Raw genomic sequence first — 27,794 nt, 5'->3', positions numbered from 1 at the left:
TTCCCGGGAGGAAAATGGAGTATGGAAACAGATATTTATTGAGATCCTATCATGTGCAAGATACTATGCTAAGTTCTTTTATAATAGGCCTCTATAAAAGATGATAGTAATTTAAAAGGTCACAGGTGCATGTATGAAATTAAACGTATAATTTATAAAGTGATCTCATGCATCTCCAAATATCTTATATATGAGGTCACTTTCATGTATAATGCAATCATATTTTCATCACTACTGAGGATCAATCATGTGTTAGGCACTGGACCGCGGTGCGGATCCAGAACAGACGGGATCACTGCCTTCACTGCTGGGGGCTTCCTCGTGGCATGGACAGTTTTCTCTGTTGGGTTCTTGGATCTGTTAGCTTTGAGTCACCCTAGGATTAAAGGAAATTTTTGAAAAATATGTCAGAGTTTGTAAACTTTAACATATTTGTGTTAACTTTAACATATTTGTGAACTTTAACATATTTGTGTATTTAACATATTTGGTGAACTTTAACATATTTGTGTATTTAAGGTTGATTTGGATCAAGCCAACCCTTCACCTTGGAATGAAAACTGTAGCCATTGTAAGTCAAGAGCAAACACTTCTGTTGGTGAATCAGGGCTGACATTATCTTCCTAGGACTTTCATATTGTTCGTTTAGGGTTTTGAATACCTCACTAAACTGACTTTAAAAAATAATTTCTCAGCCCTCACAACAGAAATGGAGCCAAAGCTGGTTTACAGGTTCGTACTGGCATTTGGTATGAGTCATGAGAAATGAGAATATTTATTTCCCCAGAAAGGAGGAGAATCTGAGTTGACTTTGAATCCCGCTCTGTGGCCCAACATAGTGCCTTCGGCAGCCTGTTGCTCAATAAATATTTGCTAATCCAAAAGCCATTTAGCCAGAGATCTCTATCTACAAAGAAAGGTCTTCTTCGCCAATCTGTCAGAGGGCCCCACTGTGGGACTGTCCTCCTGTTGGAAACTTTGCCCATGAGGAACTCAATCAGGGAGTAGAGAACTGATTGGGTTTATATAACCTTCTGATTGCCAGGTATGGCATCCAGGTAAAATTAGAATGTCGTGAGCCAGCCTGAGCACAGACTTCTTCCTTCTCCCAGGATCTACAGGTGGCCTGCCGGTTGGTCTCCCTGTTCACACCCCGGAAGCATCACTGAGCCCTAGCGAGAGAAGAATCGCAGTTTCAGCATTCCCATCAGTGGCAGGGCTGGGGCCATGGAGGAAGGAGGGCCCCAGGCACAGAATGATGCAAGTTTGTGTATCTGATGACAGGTGTCTGGGGGGAAGCTGAGAGCTGTAGGAAAGGTCCCCCCCAGAGGACCGGGAATCCCAAGTTAATGATTACAGTGAAGCGGCAGTAAAGGACAAAACCCCAGAGCGTGGGGTGGGGGTGGAGGGGACGACCAGCAGGACTTTGGTGAAACTGAAAATGAGGTGGAGAGAGGATTCTGGATTGCAGGAAATTCCAAGAGGCAGGCTCTGTGCTCCGTTTGTGAAAAACCGGAGTTTGGAATGACTGACCAGTGATAAGCCTAGAGAAGAAGATTCTGAAATATTCGGGAGCATCTGCTATCAAATGAAGGAGACTGGGTTACAAAGAGAAGGAGATGGAAAATCAAGGCAGTTTTGAGGAGGGGAGCTTCGCAATATTTACATAGACTATTTCAGCTGACTGCAGTGTGTCACAGAAGGGATCTATAGCAGCAGGCGTGAAGGCTGGGATTCATGAGGTGGGCGGAGCAGGGAGCTCCCGTGTGGCTTTCAACCCGGGGCACAGCACGGAGATATGCAAATATAGTGGCTACCGACAGCGAAGTGTCTGAGGCACCTAGGCTGAGCTCTCAGAGGTGGGTTTGGAAAAGACCTTTGCTCGGAACAGTGCTTAGAAGTGAGCAGGGCTCCCGGAAGTGCCGCAATTTCTTTAGATCATCCGACAGCATTCTCCGATGTTTACCAGCTTCAGGGAGATCAGGCCATTGTGAAATTTTTTTTTTTTTTTCTTTAATAAAACTGGCCCCAGCCAGTCAGACTGGGAACTTACTGCCTGAGCTGTTTTCCAACATGGTTTTGCTGGCAAAAGCAGACAAGAGTGTTTCCTTGACTCTCGAGGGGCCTGTTTACACTGACTTTATTTTTACTGCCAGCTTTCAAGTGGGAAGAGGGAGATTATATTTAAAGGTCAGCAGGTGAGCTGAAGGATTCCTGTCCTGCTGTTCCTGGGTGTGCGTGCCTTTCTCTATCTGTGCCTGTGTGCCTGTGTGCGTGTGTGCGTGTGTGCGTGTGTATGCGTGTGTGTCTGTGTGTGTCTGTGTGTGTGTGTGTGTGTGTGTTTTCCTCCTGCAAATTATTGTGCCTGGATCTGATTGATGAGACCTAATCACTTGTTTGTAGGCAAATGGCGAGTGCCTGGCTGGTAGTTTGGCAGTTCCCTATTTGTTTATTGTAAAGAAGGTAAATCAGTCTGGGGGATTTTCTGGATTGGAGAGCAAGGAATATTTACTGTCAACAGCGTAAGAACAAGGAGTTATAAGATACTGGGCTTCAAGGTGCATCTCGTGTTGGGACAAGAACCTTAAAAGGCGGGGAAGAAGCCAACTACAGAGCTTTTTTATCTTGAATGAAGCTTTTAAGTATTTGAGTGGGAAATACAACTTGGGAAATTGCCCTTCGGTCAAAGCATCCATCAGTAGAGCTAAATCGAGTCAAATTAGGTTGGACTCAAATTCAGTTTCAATTTCATCAGCTCTTCTTTTTAAATTCCTTTTCTTTAAAAAAAATATATATATATATTCCCAAAAGATGACAGAGAGATGCTCCCAGTGTGGAAGTGAGAGCTGGAGGGAAGACCTGGGAAGGCCAGCCTCTGGTCCATGTACACCTTCTCAAAGAAACTTAGCACTGAGACTAACATTCTTGGGAAACCAACCTGCAAGTGTTGTCCTCCACTGACGGAAAAACCAAGATGTTGCTGCTCCACTGAGGACTGAACAAGAAGCCATGAAATCCCCGACTGCAGGAGACTTGGAAGACTGCCTCCTGGCTAAGGTAAGGACAGGTGCGGGTTTCTCCCATGCCCCCCGCCCCCACCCCTTCTGTCCCACCAACCTGAATTAAGAAGGGAAGTCAGGCTGCTTTCAAAGATCCATGAAGTGGTCCTCAGGAACCCAAGACCATCACCCATAAGAGTGTTTAGGGCTTACATCATTTCCGTCCTCTCTCTGAGGTTCTAGTGCCAGAGGCCATTGGGTGCAGAGTGTGGAACAGAAAGTTAGAACGTGGGTTGGACTCCAGCTCTGTAGCTGAACTGGGCAGAGTCATGAGCAAGGCCCCGAACCAGCCTGAGCCTCAGCTTTGTTCTCTGAGGGGTCATTGAAATAATAGGGTGTTTAAAAAAGAGTAAATGAAATTAAGAACACCTTTTGGAAACTATAAAACTGCTGTATTTTAAAATGTATAGCATATTTTTAGTACAGACCCTTTAAGAGTTAATTGACATTCTTCTAGACTCTTAGACTGTTAGAACTGGAAGGCACCTTAAATATTATCTGACTTAATTCAGCCTTTCCATTTACTGATGAAGTTTTTAAGGCACAGAGCCACCAGTAAAGCTAAAGCATTTAAACTAAGATTAGGGACTGGTCTAAAATTACGGACATGCCTTCACAAGTAAACAAAGCAGAGTTCATTATCACAGTGATAAGTAAAGTTGATTTCTTAGGCAAACCACTTAGATGAATAGGAGAAACGTGGGATGATAAAAATTACACCCAACAAAGTAACTTCCCATTGTTTTCCCTTTGGGGACTCTTTTAAGTGGAAGGGGTGCTGGCATTTTCCCATGGTCCTCTGTTTTCTGGAAAAAGTCCAAGTGTTTTTAGCCTGGCATCCAAGTAGTAACACTGTATCTTTCCACGCTGTTTCCCACCATCTCCAATAGCAGAAATTCTCAACAGTGCTCTATACATTGATTCCAGCCTGCGCACAGGATTTTTTTGGCCCGCCCGCAGAGTGTTGTTAAATTTTTTTCATATTTGTTACAAACATTTCATAATAGCAGGATTTTGCATAGAAACTGAGATTTCCATCTTCTCCAGAAAAAGGAAAACATCAGGCTATCTGGCAACCACAGGTCCCAGTTTCTTGCCTGGTAACTGTGGGCTGGGGCTGAGTGTCAGTTCAACAGAGCATGTGCTCGAGGCTTCTTGGGGGGGGGGGGGCTGTGGCATTCCTGCGCCCCCCTCAGCGCTCCTTCTCAGGTGTATCCCCCTTCTGTCCCCGAAGGTGGTCAGTCTGTTAATCCTGTCCACAGATACTGTGCCCTGAGAAGGTCTAAGCCTGAGCTTCCCCTCTCTCCTTTGCCAGGGGAGACATCCTCTCTCCCCTCCATTTCCATTTCTCTGGCTCATATTCATCCTTCAGACTCCACTCAGAGCCAACCTTATCTTGAAAGATTTCCTTGACACCCTAGCACAGAATGTTTTGATTTCCCTGTGAACTCGTCGTAATTATTACTGACAATATTTATTTGGCAATCGGTTGTATATTGACTCTTGACACCTTTCCTGTTACTCTCTTGGGTGGACACTTAAATATTATCTCCTTTTACTGTTTATGAGTTTCTGGAGGGGGCGGTAGTGTCTCGGGTATCTTCATTCCCCTTGATGTTCACACAGTATCTTCGCACAGATGTGGTCAGAATAGCTTTAGGATTCAGTGAAGATAATACAAGAATAGTGTAAAAGGTGCCGGCAGGTTGAGGCCCAGGCAGTATCTCATTGGACCCATCATCCACTAGGTGACATGTGCACATACCTCCAAAAACTTGTCCAAGGTGACACAGCTAGATAGTGAGAGTGTTGAGGTATCAGTAAGAAAATTCTGTTTTACTCCAAAGCCATATTTGCTCTGTTAAATCCCTCTGTATCTCCACAAACACACACTGAGCACCTGCTGTGTGCAAAACACCGTGCCCTAAACCCAGGTCCAGGATGTGGTATGTGAACTGAGAGGTAAAGTGTGTCTGGAATATCTTTAAGGATGGCCCTCTCCTGCCTGCAGATTTCGCACAGAACTCCAAGGGTAAAAGGAGGCTGTTCTTGTGCAGACAGGGAAATGCTTGGTACAGTACATGGCTGACCACAGGGCTACACCGAGATTTCTACAGGGTGCTGGAGGAGAACCGAGGAGTGTTGGCTCTCAGCGGGGAGGCGTGGCCCAGCGAGAGGAGTGGAGACTAAGCCTGAGAGCACGCACTGGGTTTTAAGTGGAGGAGTAACGGAGAGGCCTTTCTGGCTGAGGGAGCTCCATTCAAGCAGTCAGTGTGGGTTTCAGGCCCTGCAGCTTGTCCCTGGGGAGGCTGAGCAGTGCAGTGGTTACGAATGTGGTCTGCCAGGTGTGACAGTGCACAGCGTGGATCACCGTTCCGAGAATTAAACTGTCTCAGGCGGGACCCAGCGCAAATTCCTTAGACACTCTGAACTTGGCATTTCGTCCTCTGTAAAATGGGGATAATCCTAGCCGCCACCTTCCAGTATTATGGGGCAGCTCCAGGGAGCTAGCTCTCAGGGAGGGTCTCATACACGGGAGGGCCTCCCGTCCCTGCTCTGTGGTGCTGGTGTTGGTCTGGTTTTTGCACAATGTATGGAACCTGTAGGGCCCCTACATGTCGCTTGGGGAAGAATGGGTCTGAGAAAACGGGGATATGATGGTTCAGGGCCTCATTAGCACCTTCCATCTTCATCATTTCAGACTTTTCTTCCAGTTTTAGTATATGTGCTAGACTTTTCCGTCATTAACCCAGGATGACAGAGATGGTGCTCATCCTGCTTTTTTGTTTTTGTTTTTAAAGATCCTGTTTATTGGATTTAATGCAGCTCCAGAATTAAAATGTCTGGCAGGAAGTTCTCAGCCTTTTATCCCCAGGGGCACTCACAGTGGGTGACAGTGACACAGGCCACATGCTCACGTGGCCAGACCTGTGTGACATTCCTGGCATGCTGCTTAGTGTTGCCCCTCTGCCTGTCTCAAGAAAGCGTGTTGGAATGCAATGAGTCAGAATGCTGTTATGATAGGCAATAACCTTGAATTCTCACTCATTTATATTTGAAACAGTAAATTGTTCCGCACTCGAGCTATTAATAGTAGCAGACCATGTGTGGGGCAACAGTGAGCCAGACACCGGGCTGGGGGTGTGTACGTGTGTGGGGGCAGGTACACAGAAACCGCAGGGCATCCTTCAAGGGGGCCTCTCATGACTCTTCTTATGGAAACTCTGCTTCATTCGAGTTCCCGAATCTGCTGGCTAACAGGTGTGGTGTAACTTTCTAGGGTCATTGGGATGGAGGGGAGGCTGAGAGAGGGTAACCGCGTCTGCGTCATGGGCCCGGCTAATCTCACCCACTTCATTTCTGCTCATGCTCCGTCCCACCCAGAAATGCAGACTTTTAAAAAGAAAAGCACACCTTTTTTCACTGAACTAATCCCTGGGGGAGGCGAGTGAAACTCAGGCCTGCACTGAGGTCATGTTTGAACTGCACGTGCCTTGATTCCTTCTTCTGAAATGACCGTGGGTTTCCCAGCTGCCCTGTGGAATGGGTCTGGTGATGGGTATATATACCAGGCTGCACCTGGTATCTGCCTGAAGTTGGACCCACTTGAAAGGGCTTCTGGGCTCTGGCCGGTGACAGGTCTCTGTGGTGGCACCTCCTTCTTCCCTCAAGATCAGTCCCCGTAGAGCCGCCTCGGGCCCCATTCCTTGCTTTTCCACACCCTGAAATGGAATCTTCTTGCTCCACCTATGAGGCTGTGCTCCGGAGGAGCGAGGGAAAACTGCCTGGGGTGTCTGGGTTGTGAGTGACACCAAAAGAGTGACAAATGGTCTGTGGGATGGAGCCTGGGCAGCCTTCAGCCTAAGTCCCTCTGGGGCTGCTGAAGGGTGTGGTCCGTAGAGGTGCAGACGGAAGAACCTAGGGTAGGAGGTGGAGCGGGGCGGTGGTGGGGGGGAGGGTTGGTCCGCGACCCATCACCACCTGCAGGGAACAGGCTGCTACCTGACTTGGGGGGCTTGAGCACTGGGTGGGAGAGTAGGGGAGGGAGGCCTGTCAGAAGCAGGGCTCTTCCCCTCAGTCCTGGTGGAGCCCCACACTCAGGACCCTACTGTGCTGCCCTGGGGTGCTTGTGGGTGTCAGAACAGTCAGTGATGCCCAAAGAAATGGAGACTTTGGATCTGTTCCTTCATGAGCCTTGACTTCAGTTTAAATGGAGGGCGTGGTTAGGTTCAGGAAGAGGCTAAAGGTAGGTATGACTGTGGGAGCGTCCACTCGGAGGTAAGGGACAGAAAGAGCAGTGAGGGACCCTGGGCTTAGGGTCAGTCCTGCTGCCAACTGCCAATGTGCCATTAGGAGAGCCACCCATCACTGTGGACTCCTATATGTTGACACCAGACAAGGTGATTTCTGAGGTCTCTTCCAGTTCTAAGATCCCAAGTCAAAATGGCGGCAGCAGTAATGGAAGAAGGAAATCAAAACCAGAGTTTGTGGCTCTAGGCTCTAGAACCTACTCTGATTTTTACTTTCAGAAATCGAAACAGGTCATAAAGATGTATAATGAATGAGAGAATATAGGTGTCTTCCAGGGAGTGTGTGAACTGCCTCATTCTGCCCAGTAAGAAAATTCTACCGTCCAGTGAGGGCAGAATTTGTAGGAAGAGATTCACAGTGGAGAACTTTGTCCAGTAGACCACTCATTGTGTGTGTGTATGTGCACGCACACAGACACACTTCGTCTCTCAAGCTTAAATCAGTTAAAAATTATTTGACAGTGTCAGGGTGCCTGGGTGGCTCGGAGGGGTAAGCATCTAAGTCTTGATTTTGGCTCAGGTCATGATCTCAGGGTCCTGAGATCAAGCCCTGCATTGGGTCCTGTGCTGAGTGTGGAGCCTGCTTCAGGTTCTCTCCCTCCGCCTCTCTTCTCCTGCTTAATCTCTCTCTCTAAAAAAAAAAAAAAAAAAAAAAAATTATTTGACAGTGTCGATATGGTGATGAATCTTTCATTAGTTTATCAACTCGGGAAATAAAATATACTTGCCCATACAGAGTTAACCACTGTGTTGCTGACATCTGAGTTCTATGAACTCCCATCAGTGGACTTGGAGGATTTGTGGCTGAGCCTTAGTCCTCAACACAATGTAAGGAATTAGGTATTTGGGAAGACTATTTCCCAACCACTCTGACTATGGGGTTCTATCTAGTTAGCCTTGTATGACTTTCTCCTGCTATTCCTGATCAGACTTGGAGCCCCTGAACTTGTCCAGTGTTCCATCATCTACTAAATGGCTTTGTCCATTCTCTTTCCCCAGCTAGAAGACATGGCCCACCATGGAAACCTTTCCTCGGTCCTTTATCCTTTTTCAGATCTTGCCCATGAAGCCCTCGCCTTAGCACCTCCATTGTTACCTTTGGAGGGCTGAGCCATGGAGACCATCTCACAGCTGAATCCCCGATATGCCATGGCCCCATGGACCCCCCCATAACTGAGTCGGGAGTGCCTGGCAGTCTTCACATAGGTGCCTGAACAGCGCCCATCCCTCAGAGATGTGATTTCCACATCAAAGTCTGTCAGTCTGCAGTCCCCTGTGTTCCCCTCTCCACCTCACACATAGCACATTGCCTTGGCTCCTGCTCTGTAAAGAAAACAGTCCTCAGACAGGAAATCTCTCAGATTCCTGCACGCCTACCCTTTTATGTGTGTTTATACCTGTCTCTTTCCTTGTGACGTGCCAAGGTGAATTGCTTACCAGGTTTCTGGATTTGCAAGATGCTCTGGCTGGGAAACCCTGACTCAGTGGTTTTCTCCCTGCTGAGTCTTCCTTCCTTGCTGGCCCCTTTCTCTCAGCATTTAAACATGTTCAAACCTGTGTGTCATTTTGAAAAAACCTGTTGGTGTCCCTATTTTGTTTTTCCCCTTCCCTGGCCCCACTTCCTGGAGGAGTTGCTGACCTCTGTATTCCCTTGCTCGCCTCCCACTTACCCTTTAGCCACTGCAGTCTGGCTTCAGTGCCCACCCCTTCCCTGAGCACATCAATCCTGTTCTAGTTCCCAAACACTGTGGACATTTTGGGGGGCCCTATTCATTGGGCCACTTACTATTGACTTTGTTCTTGAACAACTTCTTCCTTGATTTTCAAGACCTCTTGCTGCTTATTCTCCCATTTCACCATCCTCCTCCAAGGCACTCTTTTCTCTGGCAAAATGGAAACCATTGCCATCTCCCCTATGCTCCTTGTACTAGATACCTGCCATTTGCTCTTTCTAGAACAACCCTCACACTCTTCTCTTTCTCGCTAACTCTTACTAATCTTTCAAGATAGGACTCCCCTATGCTGTGCCTCCAGGAAGGACCCCTAGCTTCCAGACTAGATGAAATTTCCCTTTTCTGTATACCCATAGCATCCTATACAAACCTCTGCCCAGCACAAGATGGCTGTGACTTTAATTTCCAGTTTCCTTGTCTTGTTCTGTCATACAGGCACATACACACAGCATCTGGCATTTTATATCAAATGGAGTTGAATCACAATACACAGAAGAGTCTGGCCCTGCAGGGGACCCTTTAAAATGGGCTACTAAAAGCATTCCCCTTTATGTTTGGCATGGCAAAGGGTCTGCCCCCTCCCTGACTGCCTTTCCTCTTCCATTGGACACTCTAGAAGATGCAGGATCTTGATAGTTTACAAATGCTTAAGAAAGGTGCCCCCCACCCCGTGATGAATGTAGTGGGTAGACATATAAGAGCAGTGGTGGGTGCCGATGGCAAGAAGATGGTATTAAAAATCTGCATGGGGGCACCTGGGTGGCTCAGTGGGTTAAAGCCTCTGCCTCTGGCTCGGGTCATGGTCTCAGGGTCCTGGGATCGAGTCCCACATCAGACTCTTCGCTCAGAGGGGAGCCTGTTTCCTCCTCTCTCTCTGCCTGCCTCTCAGCCTACTTGTGATCTCTGTCTGTCGAATAAATAAATAAGATCTTTAAAAAAAAAACAAACACATAGATATGATCATCATCCCTAAGGTCAGGCAAGGTCAAGACCTTTGACCCTTAGGTCAAAATATGGGGTTTTGAAAAGACTATTTTATGTATATCATGTATTTCCAGGGAGATTTAAGCTCCTTAAGATCAGGAGCCTTGTCTTATGTTTCTTGTTACTCCTAGGCATCTGGAAAGTACTAGTTTTTCAAAGATGGTCCCCTGTGTGGGGATAGGAATCTTTAAAGCAGGTCTTGGGCTTCAGATGAGGCCACTTGCCCCGTTGAACCCAGGGGTACCCTTCTGGTAATTCCCTATCGTGGGCCCCATGCTTATTCAGACCTGATACCTGTCTTACCCACTACTGCAGACCGTGGCAATTTCTGTATCACTCATTGTTGTGCCCCTGCATGTCACAGAGTGCCTGGCACACAGAGGTGCTAAATAAATGTTTATTAATGAACTAATTTATATATGTGACACACTTTATACACGTGACATAGAGCATGTGTACATGAGCACTTTTGTGTACTGGGTCCATATATGGTTGTAGGGTTTATTGGTGAGAGGTATGAGGTCTCAGATGACTGGACCAGCTGATGAGTTCATTTAGAAAAATAGCTAGAAATCTCCTAGACTTAGACATTTTCCTTGACTAATTTATGGGTGTCTTAAATGACTGGAGAATACATAGAAACAGCCATGACATTGCATTTAGATATATCAGATACTGCTTCCTGTCAGTTCCTGGCCCCGGTCAGCCGCCTCTTCCCCCGCCCCACCACCACAAGGGGGACCCTCGTCAGGGCACCAGCACGAGCAACAGAATGGAACACCCCCTCCATTCCAGAAAACACAAAGGGGCTCTTCCCATTTCTTCTTCATTTGGATCTTCCTAGCTCCCTGGAGTTTACTAAAAGTGCCGTGTATTCCCCACAAGCACCTATTTCCCTAGACCTTGAGTACCTGTGAGGGTTTGTAGCATTAGTGCTCAACTTTCTGATGGTAATTCCTGTTCTTGGGAACTTGCAGTGTGAATCTGAGGGAACATAAATGTGTGCCTTTTCTGGCAGGTCTGGTAGCAAGAGTACCAGGGCCAAGAGAGTCACCATTTATGGACAACAGAAGGCTAGAAAGCGTCTGCGCTGTGATTACACACATTGAACCTTTCATTTCACCAGCCTGGACAGCAACCACTCTTAATCCCATTTTAGAGCCTCACCACGGCACACAAAGCCCCACAGGATGGGCTGGCCATGCCAGCCTTTTCACATTCATCTCCTGTCACCCTCCTTTCCCTTTGCCAGGCTCCAACCACAGGGGCCCCCTTGCCGGCCCTTGAGCCTTCCAGGCATGCTCCTGCTTAGGGGATCTGCTGGCGCCTCCTCAGAGAAGCCTTCTGTGGCCACCTGATCTAAATGAGCAGCCCTTTTACTCTCTAGTCCCTTATCCTATTTTATGTGCCTCATGGGATTTATCATTCCCAATATTAGATACTACGTATGTGTGTGTGTATGCGTGTATATATACACATATGTACATATATCCTGTATATATGAGGACTTGTCTGTCTTCTTTGCTCTTCTCTCGTTCACTGCTGTGCCCCAGCACCCACTGCACACAGGCACTGGGTCAATGCTGATGACTGCTTCTATTTCAGAGGGGAGCACTGAGCCATCAGCAAGTGCCACCGCGCCTCGGTGCATGTCCCCTGGGGTTCTTGGGAGGGTGTGCTTGCTTGCCTGTGCTGCTATGGTCGCCCACCGCTGGGCCTGTATGTCGCATCCTCATGCCAGTGTCCGGGCCCCGCCCCCGGAACGACTGCTGTGCTCATCCCTTCCCATCCAGGTGGATGAGAGGCGCCAGCAGGTCTCCCCGATTGTGGAGGAGGTGCAGAGGATCGTCCACCACCTGACCGCCGAAATCAGCCACCAAGACATTCGATTCCAGGCTGTCCCTTACTCTGACACGTATAATGGGAACATCAAGGTAAGCCGGTCTCACTTACTCTCTAAGCACCACCCAGGGAGTCAGGTGCACGGGTGGGCAGGTCTCGGTGCAGCAGGTGTCCCCCAGCCGAGGGTACCAGTGATCCTTTGTGTTCTGCAGGTCCTTTTAGTATCTGCCACTTACACACAGACTCCAGAGTTGCTGTGTCCTGTGAGCCCCCCTTCTGAGGCTCTGAGAAGTCAGATGACTTGATGTCCTGTTAGGCGCTACAGCCAGAACTCAGCCCGGGGCTTCGGACTCCAAACACACTGTGCTGTAACAGCTGAAATTTAGTTAAGCGAACATCCATGTAGGCAGTGCCTGCCTAATAGAGGGTGCCTGGGGAGAGGAACTGGAGACACCTGTGAGAAAAGGGTTGAAAGTTAAGAGTCTGGGTTGCAGAGGTGGGGGAGGAGGCAGACCTTAGAAACTGCAGGGGTGGCCTCGCAACTTCTGTCCCCGCTGCAGACAGGACTCTAAGCCACCAGGGCCCATGTGTGACGGCAGCCTTCCGGCAGCACCGAACCATTCTCTCAGAAATGGCCTCCCTCACACTTGCAAACAGCCTCGAGGAACAGACATGGCTCATTGCCTTTCAGAGATGAGGGAAGTGGGCTTCTGAGTCCTTTTCAGTCCCTGTGCTGCTTTATCTTGATTTTTCTTTATGGCTCCTAAGAACCCCTTTTGCGTGTATTAAATATATGTGTATTCATGCCCTATCTCTCACACAAGACGATAAGCTCCTTGATCGTAAAGATCATGTTTATTGATAGCTCCATTACTAGCACCCAACATGGTGTGTGGCCCATGCAGACACTCAGCTTCAGTGAATGAATGAATGAATGAATGAGTAAAAGAAATAGAGCCTGAACTGAAGACCCTTGGGTGTACAGAACATTCCAAGGTTGTCAGGCACAAGGATCTGGGACCTGTGTATTTGGGGACAGAGTACAGATTTTGGGAAATTTACCCCAGGATAACATCATTTGCCCACTTCTGTCGCCCTTCCAACCTGCAGTAGATCATTCGAGACCAGTGACTAGGAGTAGAAACACAACACCACTTTTTTTTTTTTTAAGATTTTATTTTATTTATTTGAGAGAGAGTATGAACAGGGGGATCTGCAGAGATGGATTGAGAAGCAAACTCCCTGCTGAGCAGGAGCCCGATGCAGGACTTGACCCCAGGACCCCGGGGATCATCACCTGAGCTGAAGGCAGATGCTCAACCAACCGAGCCACCCAGGCACCCCACAACAACACTTTCCCTAGAATTATATCGGAGGAAATTTCCTTCTGTGGTCTCACTTAGAATTCATAGGTTAAAATGGATCTTGCATTTATATAAATGCATCGTGTCCTGCATATTAAATTTCAAAAATAGTTGGAGTGGAGCATGTGAAATTGATTTTATTTTATCTTGGAACAAATGTGGCGAGTATTAATTAAGCATCATTTATGTGACTATTAACACAATAGTGGTGTTCTCGAATTCCCGTGAAGGGGGGTTCAAAGTGTGCCAGAGTTTTGATGTGTTCCCTTTTGAAATCCCACCGCCTTTCTGTGGGCACCAGAAGTCACATGGATCCGTTATCTAAAGCATCACACTGTTGTTGTCTGAGAACGAGGCAGAGTTTGGTGTTCACCCATGAACTGGCCGACGACAGGGCCCTGAGCAAAGATTAACCAAATACTATGGTCAGGACTTTCTACGAGAAGGAGGAGGCCCATGAAGTGCACAGCTGACTGATGGGAAGAGGTGCGGTGTGGAGTAGGCTGCCATGTGTTGTGGCCAGAGGTCAGGCTCCTTCTGGGGATACCACACTGCTGGGCAATCTATTTGACCCTTTGGACTATTGGGCCTGACCACTTTGACCCTGACCTCTGCTTCACTGGTACCTGTAGAAATGGAATAGGTAGATTCTGAATGTTTCCTTTATTCTAAGTTTTATGAAACTTAGAATCATCTCAATAGCTCACATGGTCTCAGCAATTGCCTTGCATTCACCTGTGGTTTTGTAAGGACCGATCATTAATACTGGTCATGGGCCATCAGTACGGGCAAAAAGATAGGGAGACATTTTGCAGAATCCTTTTGCTTCCTTCCAACCCTTCCCATTACCAGACCTTTAACCCAGCCCAGGTCATTCCTCCCTGACTGAGAGCCAGCCCAACATAGATGACAAGCCCTGAACAAGCCGTCAGAGGGCTTAGGCTTACATTCTGGCTCTCCCACTCAATGGGCTGTGTGTCCCCAGGGAGATGTCAGAGCCTCTCTGAGCCTTAGATTCCTCATCTGGGAAATGTTAACGAAGCCCACCTCATCGTGGAACTGGGAAGATCACCTCGTCTAATGCCTGGGCTTGCAGTGCTTAGTATGTGCAGAACTCAGTGTATACTGTTTCCTTTCCCTGCTTTCTCTTCTCCCCCTTGGGTACCTCTTAGAGTTCCAGGTCAGGGGCACTCTTTTCCTTGCAGATTCCTTACACCAAGGACTCGGTGAATTAACTCATCTGCCTGATACCGTGGTTAGTGGCAGGACAAAGATGGAAAGAGGTGCAGCCCTCTGTCCATCTTAGCACATTGCCAAGCGTTGAGTGGTTCGTTGAGCTCCCCAGTTCGACAGGTTGGTGCCCCGGAGATTGCTTTTACCTCTGGAGTCAGTGAACTCACACTCTTGTCTCTTTTCTTGACCCCAGGTTTTGGCCCCCAGCCAGTTCCTGGTCACCATCCCAGTGAAGGGCCTGGCCGGGTACAGGGAGGCCAGGGAGCAACGCTGGCGTTACTACACGCTGCAGGGCGAGAGGCTGTCCTGCCCCTTGCAGGACCCAGAGGGCCTGCAGCAGTGGCTGGAGGTGGAGCAGTTTATGAAGAGCCTGTGGCAGTGGCATGAGGCGGATGTGAACATTGAGGGCGATATTGTGCCCGCCAAGGTCCTCCAGGTGTTCCGGAAGCTGGTAGAAAATGCGATTGGAACCTGTCATCTTTCAGGTGAGCTGATCAAGAACAGGACAAAGGGCAGTTTCTGGCATTTCCTTTTAGCTTTATAAAACCTCTGCTTAGGGACGCCTGGGTGACACAGTCCGTTGAGCGTCTGACTCTTGGTTTTAGCTTGGGTCACAGTCCCGGAGTCCTGGAATTGAGCCCTGCATCAGGCTCCACACTCAACATGGAGTCTGCTTGGGAGTCTCTCTCTCTCCATCTCTCTCTGCCCCTCACACTCATGCTGTCTCACGCTATCGCTCTCACTATAAAATAAATAAAATCTTTAAAAAAGTAAAAAACAAAAAACCTGTGCTTAAGTGTTACCTGAAACTCGTGCCCTAAACTGAGACAATAACCATGTGCTCTTTACATCTGTTCACTCCCCGAAATGTGAATTAACTCTTTTTTCTGCTTTGACACCCAAGAGTGGGATGCTGGGATTTCCGTGGATCACTGCCCTGGCAGACATACGATGACCTTTGGCTTGCACACCCTTCCCTGGATGTGAATTTAAAACCTTGGGTATGCTTTATAAAAAGAAAATTGCAAGCCACAGATCATTGTTTCTAGCACACTTCTATCTCACCCTACAACTGACTGCAGTCCCCCAGTGTCTTAAGATGCCACATTCAGAAACCACTGACTTGTGTCAAAACACAAAAATGAGAGGCCGTGAAGAACTGATTAAATTTGACAGTCCGCAAATCTTAAACTGTATGCTACCATGTGGGCATGTGTGCACACATGCACGCACACACATTTTGTTCCCACAGAATAAAAAAAGTGTATTTCGCACTGGGAAAAGTGGTGAATTTCCTTAGTTATAAAAGAGTATTTGTAAACCAATAAGAAAACATACAAGTAGAGCAATAGAAATCATGACCCCCCCCCAAAAAAAAAGACTCACAGAAAAAGAATATAAACAAGTAGTAGTTAAAAAAAAAAGTGGGAAAAAGGGGCACCTGGGGGGCTCAGTCAGTTAAGCATCTGCTATTGGCTCAGGTCATGATCTCGGGGTCCTGGGATCAAGCCCTGCATCGGGCTCTCTGCTCCGCGGGGACTCTGTTTCTCCCTCTGCCTCCACCTCTGTCCCCAACTCATACTTCTCTCTCTCTCTCTCGCTCTCACAATAAAATCTTAAACAAAGAAACAAACAAAACAGGGAAAAAGGCTCCACCTAATGTATATTTCAAGCAGTGTGCATTAAATGGACAGAGGTGAAATGTGAGATCATGCTCAGGCCAAGGGTGACTGTGGTACAAAAGGCCTTTCCATGCATTGTTCTTGGAAGTGTAAATCGGTGCTTACTTCTTAAGGGTGATGAGTCGGTTTTCATTTTTATAATGTGCTTGACTTGACAGTTCAACAATTCCAGTTCTAGAAATAGATTCCTACAGATGAGAAGGAAACAGACATAAGGGTGTCTACTTCCATAGGCTCTGTAATAGAAAGGAACTAGAAATAATGTCAGTAACAAAGGGAGATGGACAAAATAAATTGTACTATCTCTGCCTTTCGTCCACTGTCCAGCCTTTAAGAATGGGGTACATGTTGTACACACTGAGTTGTGAAAGATCCATATGCTGGATAATGAAGGGAACACCAAAGTGCTGAACAGGACGCAATTCCACATGTGTAGAAAGAAAGGGATTTGAATGTGCTTTTACTTGTCTGGATGGAACTGATCTGAAAGTTTCCGTGATGGAGTTAACCCATGTTGAATGGATTCTTACCATGTATAGGATGCTTTGGTCATGGCATAGCAACCCTGGAGAGTCAGAGTTATTTTTCTGCCTGTTTTACAGACGAGAACACTGAGGTTTAGAGAGATGAGCTGACATGCGGGAGGTCACGCACCACGCAAGCAGAGCCAGGGCAGAAGTGAGGTGTGGACGGGGCAGGCTGGTTCCAGCATGTGCTGACCTCTTCACTTTGAAACAGTGGTAATAGTGAAAGTGCAAATGAGACCTTGCAAATGGGCCAGGTTGATGAGATGCTTTCAGTAAATAATGCCAGGGTGCCAGACGTCGTCCTGTTCCTGTCTGGGCAGCTCTGATGAGATGCAGACAATAACCTCTTTATCACGCGCCAGCCCAAGGAGAAGAGTGTTTTCCTTTTGAATAGCTTAGCACGATTAATGAGTGAGCTTCCATTTTCTTCTCTGAGCAAACAGGAGAAAAATAATAGATCCTGATCGAGACAGCTTATCCTCATCTTGAGTGAAGACAAACGAAAAAACTACTGTGCATCTTTTGAAAGAAGGGGGGACAGATCAGCAATGAATTCTAGTACAGGCGCTGGAAAATGCTCCCAGATGCATTGGTTTTTCTCTTCCTCTCATTGCCTGGTTTGAAGAGGTAGTGGGAGCTTCTTCCCACTCCTTCGACCCTTTCAACCAATGGCGATGACACACTTTGAAGCATTTTATAATTATAAGGGCTTGGGGTGACCAATGTATCGGAGGCCAGACTAGCTTGATGGATGGTGGAAACAATGCTGAATGGTGGAAACGATGCCGTCTGAGAGACTGGGAGTCAGGTAGGGAACGAACGGGTTAAGCAGAACCCCACCAGGGGCAGATGGATGAGTCGGGTGGAATGCTGTCCCCAGCAAGGTCAGGACATCTGGGCACAATGGAGGGGGCATACAAGAATGGTTGGATTTCATTTTTACTAGCAAATAGTCCCTCTTTCCTTCGTCTTCTGTGTCTCTTTTCTTCAGTTGAGCCTTCTGAAAAGAATCTTATTACTTTCGAAGAAAAGGAGCCGTAAAAGCCTTGGGGGCGGGGAGAAAGGAAAAAGCAACAGTCACCCACCACGAGATTTGCTAGCAACGTTTCTATCCAGATTCACTTAATTGTCTAGTTTAGCCATAAATACCCCAGCTTTGGAGTGCTACCAACCTGTGCCCAGCTGCCCCACCAGGCACAGGTTGCTGCTCGCTGCCCCTGCTCCCCAGTTCCTCCTTTGAACATTCACAGGGAGCCAGGCTTTCTCTTCTCATTGCCTCTTTGTCATTTCCCAACAGGTAAGGTCAGCATGCTAACACACCACTCTGCAGTTTGGGTTGCCGTGGAAACAGCCACAGGGCAGGTGGAGCTAGAGCTGGTCCCCGCTGTGGAGATCCCTACTGCCTGGTCTGCGAAAGCTCGGTGGCCTCCCTGTCTGAGGCGCTGGCCTTCCCGACAGAGAGTGGAGTGCATCAAGGTATCGGGGAGCGGAGGGCGCAGCTCCCCAAAGCAGAGGCACTCACAGCTTACCCATCTGCAGCATCACTGACTGCCAGCCCGCGCTGGAAGGGAAAAATGAGCTTTCCCTCGAGCAGTGGTGCTCCAGGTGGGGGCCCCACAGTCCACAGCGGCCCCTGAGAGCCTGTTAGCAAAGCAGATTCCTGAGCCCTGCTCCTATCCATGGGCAGGGCCGGGCAGTTTGGGCCTTAACAAGCTCTCCAGGTGCAGGCTCGGCTTGGAGAACCAGTGCCTGTGGGAACGTGGACACAGCCTCTCCCATTCCCTGTGCACAAGGAAGTGGTTCGCCCTGAGCCTGCCTCCACGTCCCCATGTGGGAGGTTCTGCCTGCTTAGTGGCAGGTTCCCCCCGCCACCCCGCCCCAGAGTAGCGGATAGCTTCAGAGATGGCAAGCCTCCTCCCCCTCCTCATTTTCCTGGTGTTTTTCTCTTTTCCCAGTCCTTTGGGTTTGCCCTGTTGGCCTGTTCCCATTATCACTGGCAGCTGAGTTTCCTGCAGGCCGAGCAGGTGCTGCTGGAGCAGCTGGACGAGGACGGGGGCTGCCGCAGGAAGTGTCTCCGGGCCCTGAGGCAGATGAAGGAGGACGTCTGGTGTCCAGGAAGGAGGCCGGTCATCACGTCCCACCATTTGCAGGTGAGTGGGCACACCCCAGGTGTGGGTGCATCCTCTCCGGGGGCCCCACGCGCTGGCCAGAGCCACTCCCGTTGGGGGGGGGTGTACCTGTCAGATTCGAGAGGGGGCGCTGGTGTCCCGATTGGCCATCCCATGTACTGTTGTTGCCTGGTGAGATTGCGACCCCCGGGCCATCTGTGTGCCCACCACAGCCTTGCCCAAGCTGAATGGCCTCCTCTTTTCCTTGGCCCTCTTGCTCTCTTTTCTTCCTTTTGGTCGGTTCCTCTTTTTCTTCTCTCTCTGTCTCTCCCCTCCACTTACTTCAGTCACCAAACCAACACGAGTGCCCACTGTGTGCCAGAAACCATGCTGAGGTTCAGCGCTGTTTACATGGTATGGCCCCTGCCCCTGAGAAGCCAACAGTCTGGGGACAGCTTGCAAATGGCTGGACTCGGGGCTTTAAGACTCCCTGGGTCTCCACTTCAGCCTCGTGAGGCCACGGCCACATGGGGGTTGGGGGACAGCAGGAAGTGGTGATTGCCATGGGGTCATGGCTGCGGACCTGAACTTCCGGGTTCCAGATCCTCAGGCAGGGATTTCCCCTTCCTCTGCAGCACTTGCCTCCTTCCCCACACCCAGTCATATACATTCATGACTGCCTTTAATCGCTCGTTCAGCAAATGTTTATTGAGGTTACTGTGGGCCGGACACCTGTTGTGTGCGCTACCCATGGAGGTCCCAGGTGAGCAAACACAGAAAGTGGTTCCTGCTTCCTTGGAGTCGACAGTCCAGTGGGGGAGACGGGCCGTCAGGTGGTCCCCCAGGTGCACGTGGCATCACACAACATGGGGAGCACCGAGGAAAACAGACCCAGAGCAGCAGACCCCTGGCCCGGGTTGGGACATCACAGGGTATCCCTGGGGAGGGGGGCACTCCATCACACCCTGAACTCCTCTTTTGCAAATTCCCAACGGTACATGGTGAACAGGCTATTCATGGACCATGCTGTGTGGCACTCTGAGGTTGGGAGGTGGCAGGTGGACTTAGAGACAGCACAGCCTAAGCCTAGCTAGTGTGTGTCCGGGAGCTTCTCCCTGACCTTTTGCAAAGGCGAGCACAGGCTGCCTGTCTGTGCGGTGCCTTCCCGCTCGTGCCCCCTCTTGTTCAGGGGACCACCATCTTCTGACCCTGGATAACTCCTCCAGCTCCAGTGTAAGCTCTTGAAGAGCAACTACTACTGCACCTTTAGTATCTCTCCCAATGCTTTGTACGTAGTAGTTGCTCAATAAATATTTGTTGAGCAAATGAATGAGTGCTTTCACATCATATTCAGCTTTTTTCCCCCATGAAAGCAGTAGTCTCTGCTTTTCTTTCTCCTCTTTCCTAATATCCTGTCCTCTTTGGCCTCCCCAAGAATTAGTTAAAATATCATTTGCACACCCCGGGGCCTTTCTCTGGAGTTTCAACATTCTCGGTATGTGCCCACACACATTCCCCTAAAAACACCCACCTGTTCTTGAGGGCATGTGCTTGCGGAGGATGGTCAAGTTCATTCGGCAGGTTTGGCTTCTTGCTTGCTTGCCTTCCTACAAGCCACACTAGGAAGGGTCAGAGCTGAGAAGCAAGCCACATTCTATCTTATCTGGAACCTCAAGATCTTAACCATTGACTTCACTGCCTCACAGTTAAGATGGATGGAAACATATTAAGTGACATGAACATTTTAGACAAGATTGAATAGGGCCACAGGGGGCCTCCCATCCCTTGACTGCTGTCAACACTGCACTACACACAAGGATATACTTTTATTCCAGTGGCTTCTCCATCACTAGAGGGTTTTAGGGCAACTCCTTAAATGTGCTTTGTTTCAGTTCTCCCTAACTCAGTGACAGAGTGCAGAATTGTGCATTCTCAAGAAGGGGCAGTTGAAGGCGGGGATACTCATGGAGAACGGCAGGACAGACAGAAGTAGTACTAGCTGCCTGTTCTTCTAGTATTCTATCCTCGGTCCAGGATGTCCTCACCTTTAGACATAAGGATGGATGTGGCTGGTGACCGTGTGCTGTTAGACACCATCCCGGATGATGGCTTGGGTGGGCAGGATCCTTGCCAAGACTTCAGTCTGGGAAAAGTAGAAGAGCTGGGTTGCAAAACAGCCTCAGGAAGGGAGTACGAGTCGGCATCACCCTCAGTCTGACATGGTCTGAGGAGGTTCTTGCCTCCTCCCCAAAGCAGCTCTCCCCCAAAGCAACTTTGAGTGAAGAAGAGCTCATCCTTCATTGGCTTGCTTCTTCCTAAAACCCCACTCAAAGGCACAGGGGTTTGATGCTAAGAAGCTTAACCACTTCAGGTTTGCTTAGGCAGATAAAAGCTTAACCACGAGAGGGATTAAAGCAGGGGTGTCTAGGTTATCTTGATAGCATGACTCTATCACCAGCTCATTCACATTGCACAATGTGATCTAAATCAAAACACACTCGGGGCGCCTGGGTGGCTCAGTGGGTTAAAGCCTCTGTCTTCGGCTCAGGTCATGATCCCAGGGTCCTGAGATCAAGCCCCACCTCGGGCTCTCTGCTCAGTGGTGAGCCTGCTTCCTCCTCTCTCTCTGTCTACTTGTGATCTCTCTCTCTGTCCAATAAATAAAATCTTTAAAAATACACACATACTCAGGATCTTGCTGTGAAGTTGCAACTGTTGTTTTCCTTTCTCATAGAGGCTCTTTTTAAAAAATGCTCAATATCCAGATCATAATATTAATGAATTATTTCCCTTAGTCAGTAAACATTTTTGACTGCCTCCCGTGGGCTAGCTCCTCTGCTGGGGGCTGTGTGACATCAGAGCCATGAAACAGGTATTGATTGGCCTCTTTGTGCACAGAGCTTACAGCCTCCTAGGGGATCGCATACATAAATAACAGAGATGATGGCAACCGCCGTCACGGGCATTCTGCATTCTGAGAAGTACGTGGTGAAGAAAGTGTCGAATGGTCTCGTAGGGGCATTTGATCTGATGGACGAGTGTCCTGGACAAATTGGGGAAGGAAGTGTGTTCCAAGCAGAAGAAGTCGGATGTGCAGGAAGTCCCTCCGGGGTAGCAGAGAGCAATGTGAGGCCAGTGGGGCTGGAAGGAGAGCATGAGGGGGGCCGAGGGCCGGCCGAGGCTGGCAAGGAGGGCAGGGCCCCACCCTTGTGAGCCAAAACCCTCCGAAGAATTGTGGTTTTTCATTAACCAGCCAGGAGAAGGCTTGCAAGTCTTTCAGACCAGAAGAACCATGGATTTCTATTTCAAAAAGATCATGCTGGCTGCAGCATGGGTGGTGACAGGATGGGGGCAAGAATGGGGACAGAGGCTCGGGGGAGGCGGAAGAGGAGGACGGCCGTGGAGACGAGCATAACGGGGGGAGATGGAAGAACCCCTTCGGAGGACTGGGGGGCTTGGGGATGCTGGTGAGGGAGGGTGACCCCCGGCTTGTGTTTTGCGTGACTGGCTAGACAGCAGCCCTGGAGACGTGGGAAAGCCATGAGTTCAGTTGGGACAGGCTGATGGAGATAACCTTCAGATTTCCAAGAGATAACGGGGGAGGAAGAGGTCAGAGGAGAAGTAGGGCTTGGAGAAAGAGAACTATGAGTGACTTCCGTGTGTTTGGTGGGGATTCAGGCCACTGAGGAAGGAAGCAAGAGAGAACAAGAGAAAGAGGGTGTGGAACCAAGCCTCCAAAACTCCAGACTGAGGCAGTCAAGGGGCTAACATGCCAAGGCATAGCTGTAGCGCCTGGAGAAATCCAGGGAGTGCGTGGCTCGGAAGCCAGTGAAGAAGGATTCGAGGGAGGCTGTGAGTGGGAGAATCCGATTCCGCTGAAAGGTCAGGTAGGGCCAGGGCGGGGCAAGACCTGTTGGACTTAGCAGCATGGAGATCATTGGACCTCACAGACAGCAGCTTCTCAGGCCAGATGGCAGAAGAGTCCGTATGGCAGTGGATTGAGATGGGAATAAGAGGAGGGGAAATGACGACTGATAATTGAGCGGATTGTTTCGAGAAGCCTGCACTTGAGCAGAGGAATGAGAGGTTAGGAGGGAGCTGGGACCCTGGGACAGGGGGTGGGGCAGGAGAGCTGAGAATAGTTTTTTTTTTTTTTTAAAGATTTTATTTATGTATTTGACAGAGAGAGACACAGCAAGAGAGGGAACACAAGGAGGGAGAGTGGGAGAGGGAGAAGCAGGCTTCCCGCTGGGCAGGAAGCTGGATGCGGGGCTCGATCCCAGGACCCTGGGATCATGACCTGAGCTGAAAGCAGAGGCTTAACCCACTGAGCCACCCAGGCGCCCCTTGTTTTTTTTTTTAATTAAATTAATTTATTTATTTTCAGAAAAACAGTATTCATTATTTTTTCACCACACCCAGTGCTCCATGCAATCCGTGCACTCTATAATACCCACCACCTGGTACCCCAACCTCCCACCCCCCCCCCACCACTTCAGACCCCTCAGATTGTTTTTCAGAGTCCATAGTCTCTCATGGTTCACCTCCCCTTCCAATTTCCCCCAACCCCCTTCTCCTCTCTAACTCCCCATGTCCACCATGCTATTTGTTATGCTCCACAAATAAGTGAAACCATATGATAATTGACTCTCTCTGTTTGACTTATTTCACTCAGCATAATCTCTTCCAGTCTCGTCCATGTTGCTACAAAAGTTGGGTATTCGTCCTTTCTGATGGAGGCATAATACTCCATAGTGTATATGGACCACATCTTCCTTATCCATTCATCCATTGAAGGGCATCTTGGTTCTTTCCACAGTTTGGCAACCGTGGCCATTGCTGCTATAAACATTGGAGTACAGATGGCCCTTCTTTTCACGACATCTGTATCTTGGGGTAAATACCCAGGAGTGCAATTGATAGTTTTGAGAGCCCATGAGAAAGAGGGAAGTCGGTCACAGCTTCTGGAAGGAGGAGCCCCAAGCCCTGCCTGGGGTTTACCCAGCTAGGTGGGACAGTCAAGCGGAGAAGAGAGGAAGAGGGTGCTGAAGGCAGAGATGGCTAGAACTGTCTGGTTTGCTAGCGTGAGGGTTTCCATTTTCCCTGTAAAGTAGGAGGCAAAGCCATCTGCCCAGGGTGGGGGGGATCGCAGGTTTAAGGAGAGTGCTGGTCACCGGAAATGTCAGTGGTGAGAGAAACAATGACAGGCGCAGGAGACTGGCCAGATGAGGCCGAGAGCACACCTGAGGTGGGGGGCTGTGAAATCCCGGCGGAGCCTCCTTGCCCTGGGTGAGACCCCCTTCTCCCTTCTTCCAAGGCCATGTGAGCAGGGTAACATTCCTGAGGATACTCTCCTCTGTGGCCCGGACCCATGTCTGACAGCACCTCTTCCTTCCCCAGACAGTGCTCTTTTGGACTTGTGAGAAGTACCCACGCCAGAAGGACTGGCGGGTCTTCAGCAAAGCCTTTCTGCGCCTGGTGAGGAAGCTGCACAAGTGTGTAAGCCAGCACTTTCTGAAGCACTATTTCGTGCGAAAGAGCAACCTCCTCCGGTCTGCCAACTCAGGCGACCTGGACGCTGTCGCCCAGAGGCTGGCCCTCTTTCTGAAGAACCCCCAGATCAGCCCACCCTGAAGCTGCCCCTGCCTGGGAGGCCCTTGGACACTTGATCCTGGCTTGACCTCGTTCTCCGTGGACAGAGGCACCCTACAGCATAGGAGAGTACAAGGACCCAGGAGCACCAAAGAGGGGAGCACTGTACCCCAAGATGGCTGACCCAGGCCTCCGTGGAGCCAGGATTTTGGCCCTCACTAGCTACCTCCCTTGGGGACAGCTGTCCGCGGGCTTCCCGGAGCCGCTGATTCTGAGCTGATGACAGACTGCGCTGAATGGATTCTGCCCTGCTTGGGCTCCGGTTGTCTACGGAAGAGAACGGTGACAGGACCGGTTGGAAGGCCAGGCCTCAGCCTGTGGCCCAGGAGTGGGTCTCCAGCCCACTGGCCATGGTTCTTCCTGTTCCATTTGTAAAATGCAGCTGTGAAAATGCCTTTGTCAGAGCAGGGCTGCGAGCCTGGGAGACCGTGCTGGGGTCCCCTTAGGAGAAAGACACTGGAGCAACGCCCGGGTTTGCCTCCGGCTGGGTGGGTCCCAACACCGCTCATGGAATGACTGCGTCTGATGGCTTGGTGCGCCCGCTGCCCTCCTGTTCTCCTGAACGGTGTTTCCGCGCCTGTGGTTCTGTCTGCCTCCGGGCTGTCCTGCAAGTAGGGAGAAGGTGGTTTTGACGAGTAGTGTGGGTCAAAGATGAAAGTGCAGCTCTGTTTGCCAGGGGCTCCCGTTGTCTTGCGCCCCAAGCCAGGTGTTTTGGGAATGCACTCAGGACAATGACCTACGTGGAAGGATTTCGTGTCACCTCTCCGCACCTGCCTTTGCTCATTTCCTTCACTGCGCGATAAATACGTGCTCATCAGGCACCGGGAGTATCACCAAGAATGAAACCGTCGAAGGTCGGACCTGTCGGAGCTCAGCGCCTACGGGAGACAAGAAGTGAAGGACAGATACACAGACACAGTTATTACACATTGTAGCAAGTTGCCCTGAAGGAAACAAACAGAATATGGATATAGAGCCGCAGAAAGCTCCTGGAAGGATGAAAATGCAAACAGCTAAAGGGGAAGGGAAGCGGAAGCTCGGCAGGGGCAGGGGCAGGCTGGACGGGGCTGGATAAGACCACGTGACATTGCAAAGCTGGTCTGGAATCTGTTATTCAAGTCCTGATGTTTGGCCTCTCCCAGAGCAGTCGAGTATCCTAATCTGATTTGCATTTTGTTTATTTGTTTTTGACTTGAATTTGAAATGCCCATTCTGGGGACTGCATAAAGGGGGCCCGAGGGACCCACATGAGAGTCGAAGCACCAAAGGACAGTAAGCCCCCCCATTTTGAATTTCACTGTCGTCCACTGGGCCATGCTTCCAGTGCAGCACATGGGCAGGAACTCTGGGGGCTTGAGCAGGTCATTGCTTTCTCCCCACACTTATTTATGCTTCTCAGCTCAAGGGAATCCTTTATCCCTTAGAACAATGTTTCGCAAGTATGGAACGCTGAAGTTTCTAAAAAGTATGAACTACTGACCTTTTGAAATTATTATTTTTTTTTAACAAAAGTGCTGTAACCATATGCTGGGGACATAGGAAATCATGGTTTTTAAATGTTGAAAAAAAAATCCTTTCAAATGTACAATAAGTTTATAATTTTTGAAAACATCAAACAATGAGCAAACCAATGTTATCAGTATATGCATTCAAAGTCTCATATTCTGGGGCCTTGGGAAACGTCATTTTTGAGAAGGTAGCAGTTAATTTTTTTAATGATGAAAACAACGGAAGCAAGGTTCTTTTGTTACTGTTGTTTTTAGGGGAAATGGGACAGAAGGAGAGGGGGAGAGATTCTTAAGCAGACTCCATTCCCAGCCCAGAGCCCAACATGGGGCTTGGTCTCATCACCCTGAGATCTTGACCCGAGCTGAAATGAATAATACTATTAACGGAGGGAGCTCCCTAGGCGCCCTATGCAAGTTTAGAAAAGAGCTGTATAGTCACAAATGCCAAGAAGTGAAAGTTGGCTGGACCATTGGTTGGAAATATGTGTATGTCTATGGAGAGGGATGGAACTGGCATCCTCCACAGACCAGATTCTGGTAGATTCTTGCCCCTACCTTTCCCTATCCACCAGTGGTCTTTGAAGGAAGCAGGATTCCTGGAATCTGTGGATTCCTGGGTGTTCCTCCGCTGGGCAGCAGAGGGCAATAGAGGACTGCCTACAGAAAGAGCGACTTTCCCACCCATACCCCTCAGGGCCCAGTAGGTGGCGCCCTCCTCAGCCCATAAACTTAAATTTGGCTTTTCGGAGAAGGGTTTCAGTTGATGCTCAATGACTGACCTTTCCGGCCACATTGGCTAGCAATTACAGGCTTGGTGCTTAAAGCTCAGACTTTAAAATGGAGCCCACGAGAGAGGAGTCCTTCCACTCTGTTTGTAGGGACAGAGTGTCTGGCTCTGAAAAGTCTGATATTAACTCCTCCGTTCTAGGCAGTGTTTGCTTATTTACTTATTTTTTAAATTCTCCAAAAGACCTTTTGTTTTCATGTCCCGTCTGTGCACAGGTGGACGGGTTGGGAATCAGCCCCTATCGTTGACCTGCTTGCCTTTGCATCTCAGCTCTGGCACAACTGTGTGCCCTTGGCAAGTTGTTCACCCCTCTCTACGTCTCCATTTCTTCATGCGTATGGTTAGAGGCTGAATTGTGTTCCCCCTCCTCCCGCCAAAATTTGTACATGGAGGCCCTTACTGCCAGCACCTCAGAATCTGACTCTGTTTGGAGATGGGGCCTTTAAAGAGGTGACTAGATTAGAATGAGGCCGTTAGGGTGGGCCCCAATGCACCAGGACTGACATTCTTGTGCAGAAGGGGTCGAGGCTCCTGGGGGCAGGGGTGCAAGGAGGAAGGGCCCTCCGGCCAGCTGAGGAGTGAGGCCTCAGGAGAAGCCAGTACTGCCAACACCCTCATCTTGGGTTTCCATTCTCCAGAACCATGAGGAAATAATGTTCTGTTGTGTAAGCCATGCGGTCTGTGGTATTTTGGGATGGTGACCCTGGGCAACAAATCTGGGCCTGAGGAGAGAGGAGCTACCTCAGGGCTCTGGGGAGGGGAATAAGCAGAAGAATGGATGCCAGAAGCTCCTCACTTCGTAACCTGGCGTACATGCTTCTCATTTTAGACACCCAACTCGTCATGGCCATTGCCTCTCAGCCAGTCCTGGTGACAACCCCCATCCCATGTGTAAATTCTTCATGAACAGATTAGAAACCATCAAAGGAAAACATGGGCAGAATTCCACCATGAATTCCACAAACCGATCTTGTCCTTTGTCCCTCTTGCTTACCAGAAGAAGTA

At 49.2% G+C, this 27,794-nt stretch overlaps 1 protein-coding gene across 3 annotated transcripts; it reads left to right on the top strand.

The window, feature by feature from the left end:
- Positions 1 to 1,097: 1,097 nt before the first annotated feature.
- MAB21L3 (mab-21 like 3) lies at positions 1,098 to 24,954 on the top strand. 3 transcript variants are annotated; one of them, XM_032303111.1, is made up of 7 exons: positions 1,098 to 1,859; positions 2,812 to 3,057; positions 11,880 to 12,020; positions 14,719 to 15,010; positions 18,032 to 18,210; positions 18,690 to 18,884; positions 24,243 to 24,954. In XM_032303111.1, exons 2-7 carry the CDS (start codon positions 3,010 to 3,012, stop codon positions 24,474 to 24,476), a joined length of 1,089 nt encoding a protein of 362 aa, XP_032159002.1. In that variant the 5' UTR covers positions 1,098 to 1,859; positions 2,812 to 3,009; the 3' UTR covers positions 24,477 to 24,954. The 3 variants fall into 3 exon arrangements, with proteins under 3 accessions (XP_032159002.1, XP_032159001.1, XP_032159000.1); XM_032303110.1 differs by having other exon boundaries at positions 1,098 to 2,190; XM_032303109.1 differs by having other exon boundaries at positions 1,098 to 2,198.
- Positions 24,955 to 27,794: the final 2,840 nt, after the last annotated feature.

Source organism: Mustela erminea, chromosome 10, assembly GCF_009829155.1.
Source record: "Mustela erminea isolate mMusErm1 chromosome 10, mMusErm1.Pri, whole genome shotgun sequence".
Classification (NCBI taxonomy): Eukaryota; Metazoa; Chordata; class Mammalia; order Carnivora; family Mustelidae; genus Mustela; species Mustela erminea.
Note: the sequence above shows the minus strand (reverse complement) of the source record. Positions and strands in the feature narration are given on the sequence as shown.

Excerpts from the sequence above, each read along its gene's own strand:
- MAB21L3 (XM_032303111.1), top strand. The coding sequence starts at position 3,010 with ATGAAATCCCCGACTGCAGGAGACTTGGAAGACTGCCTCCTGGCTAAG. Across the intron at positions 3,058-11,879 it reads AAGACTGCCTCCTGGCTAAG|GTGGATGAGAGGCGCCAGCA; the intron begins GTAAGGACAGGT and ends CTTCCCATCCAG. Across the intron at positions 12,021-14,718 it reads CGTATAATGGGAACATCAAG|GTTTTGGCCCCCAGCCAGTT; the intron begins GTAAGCCGGTCT and ends TCTTGACCCCAG.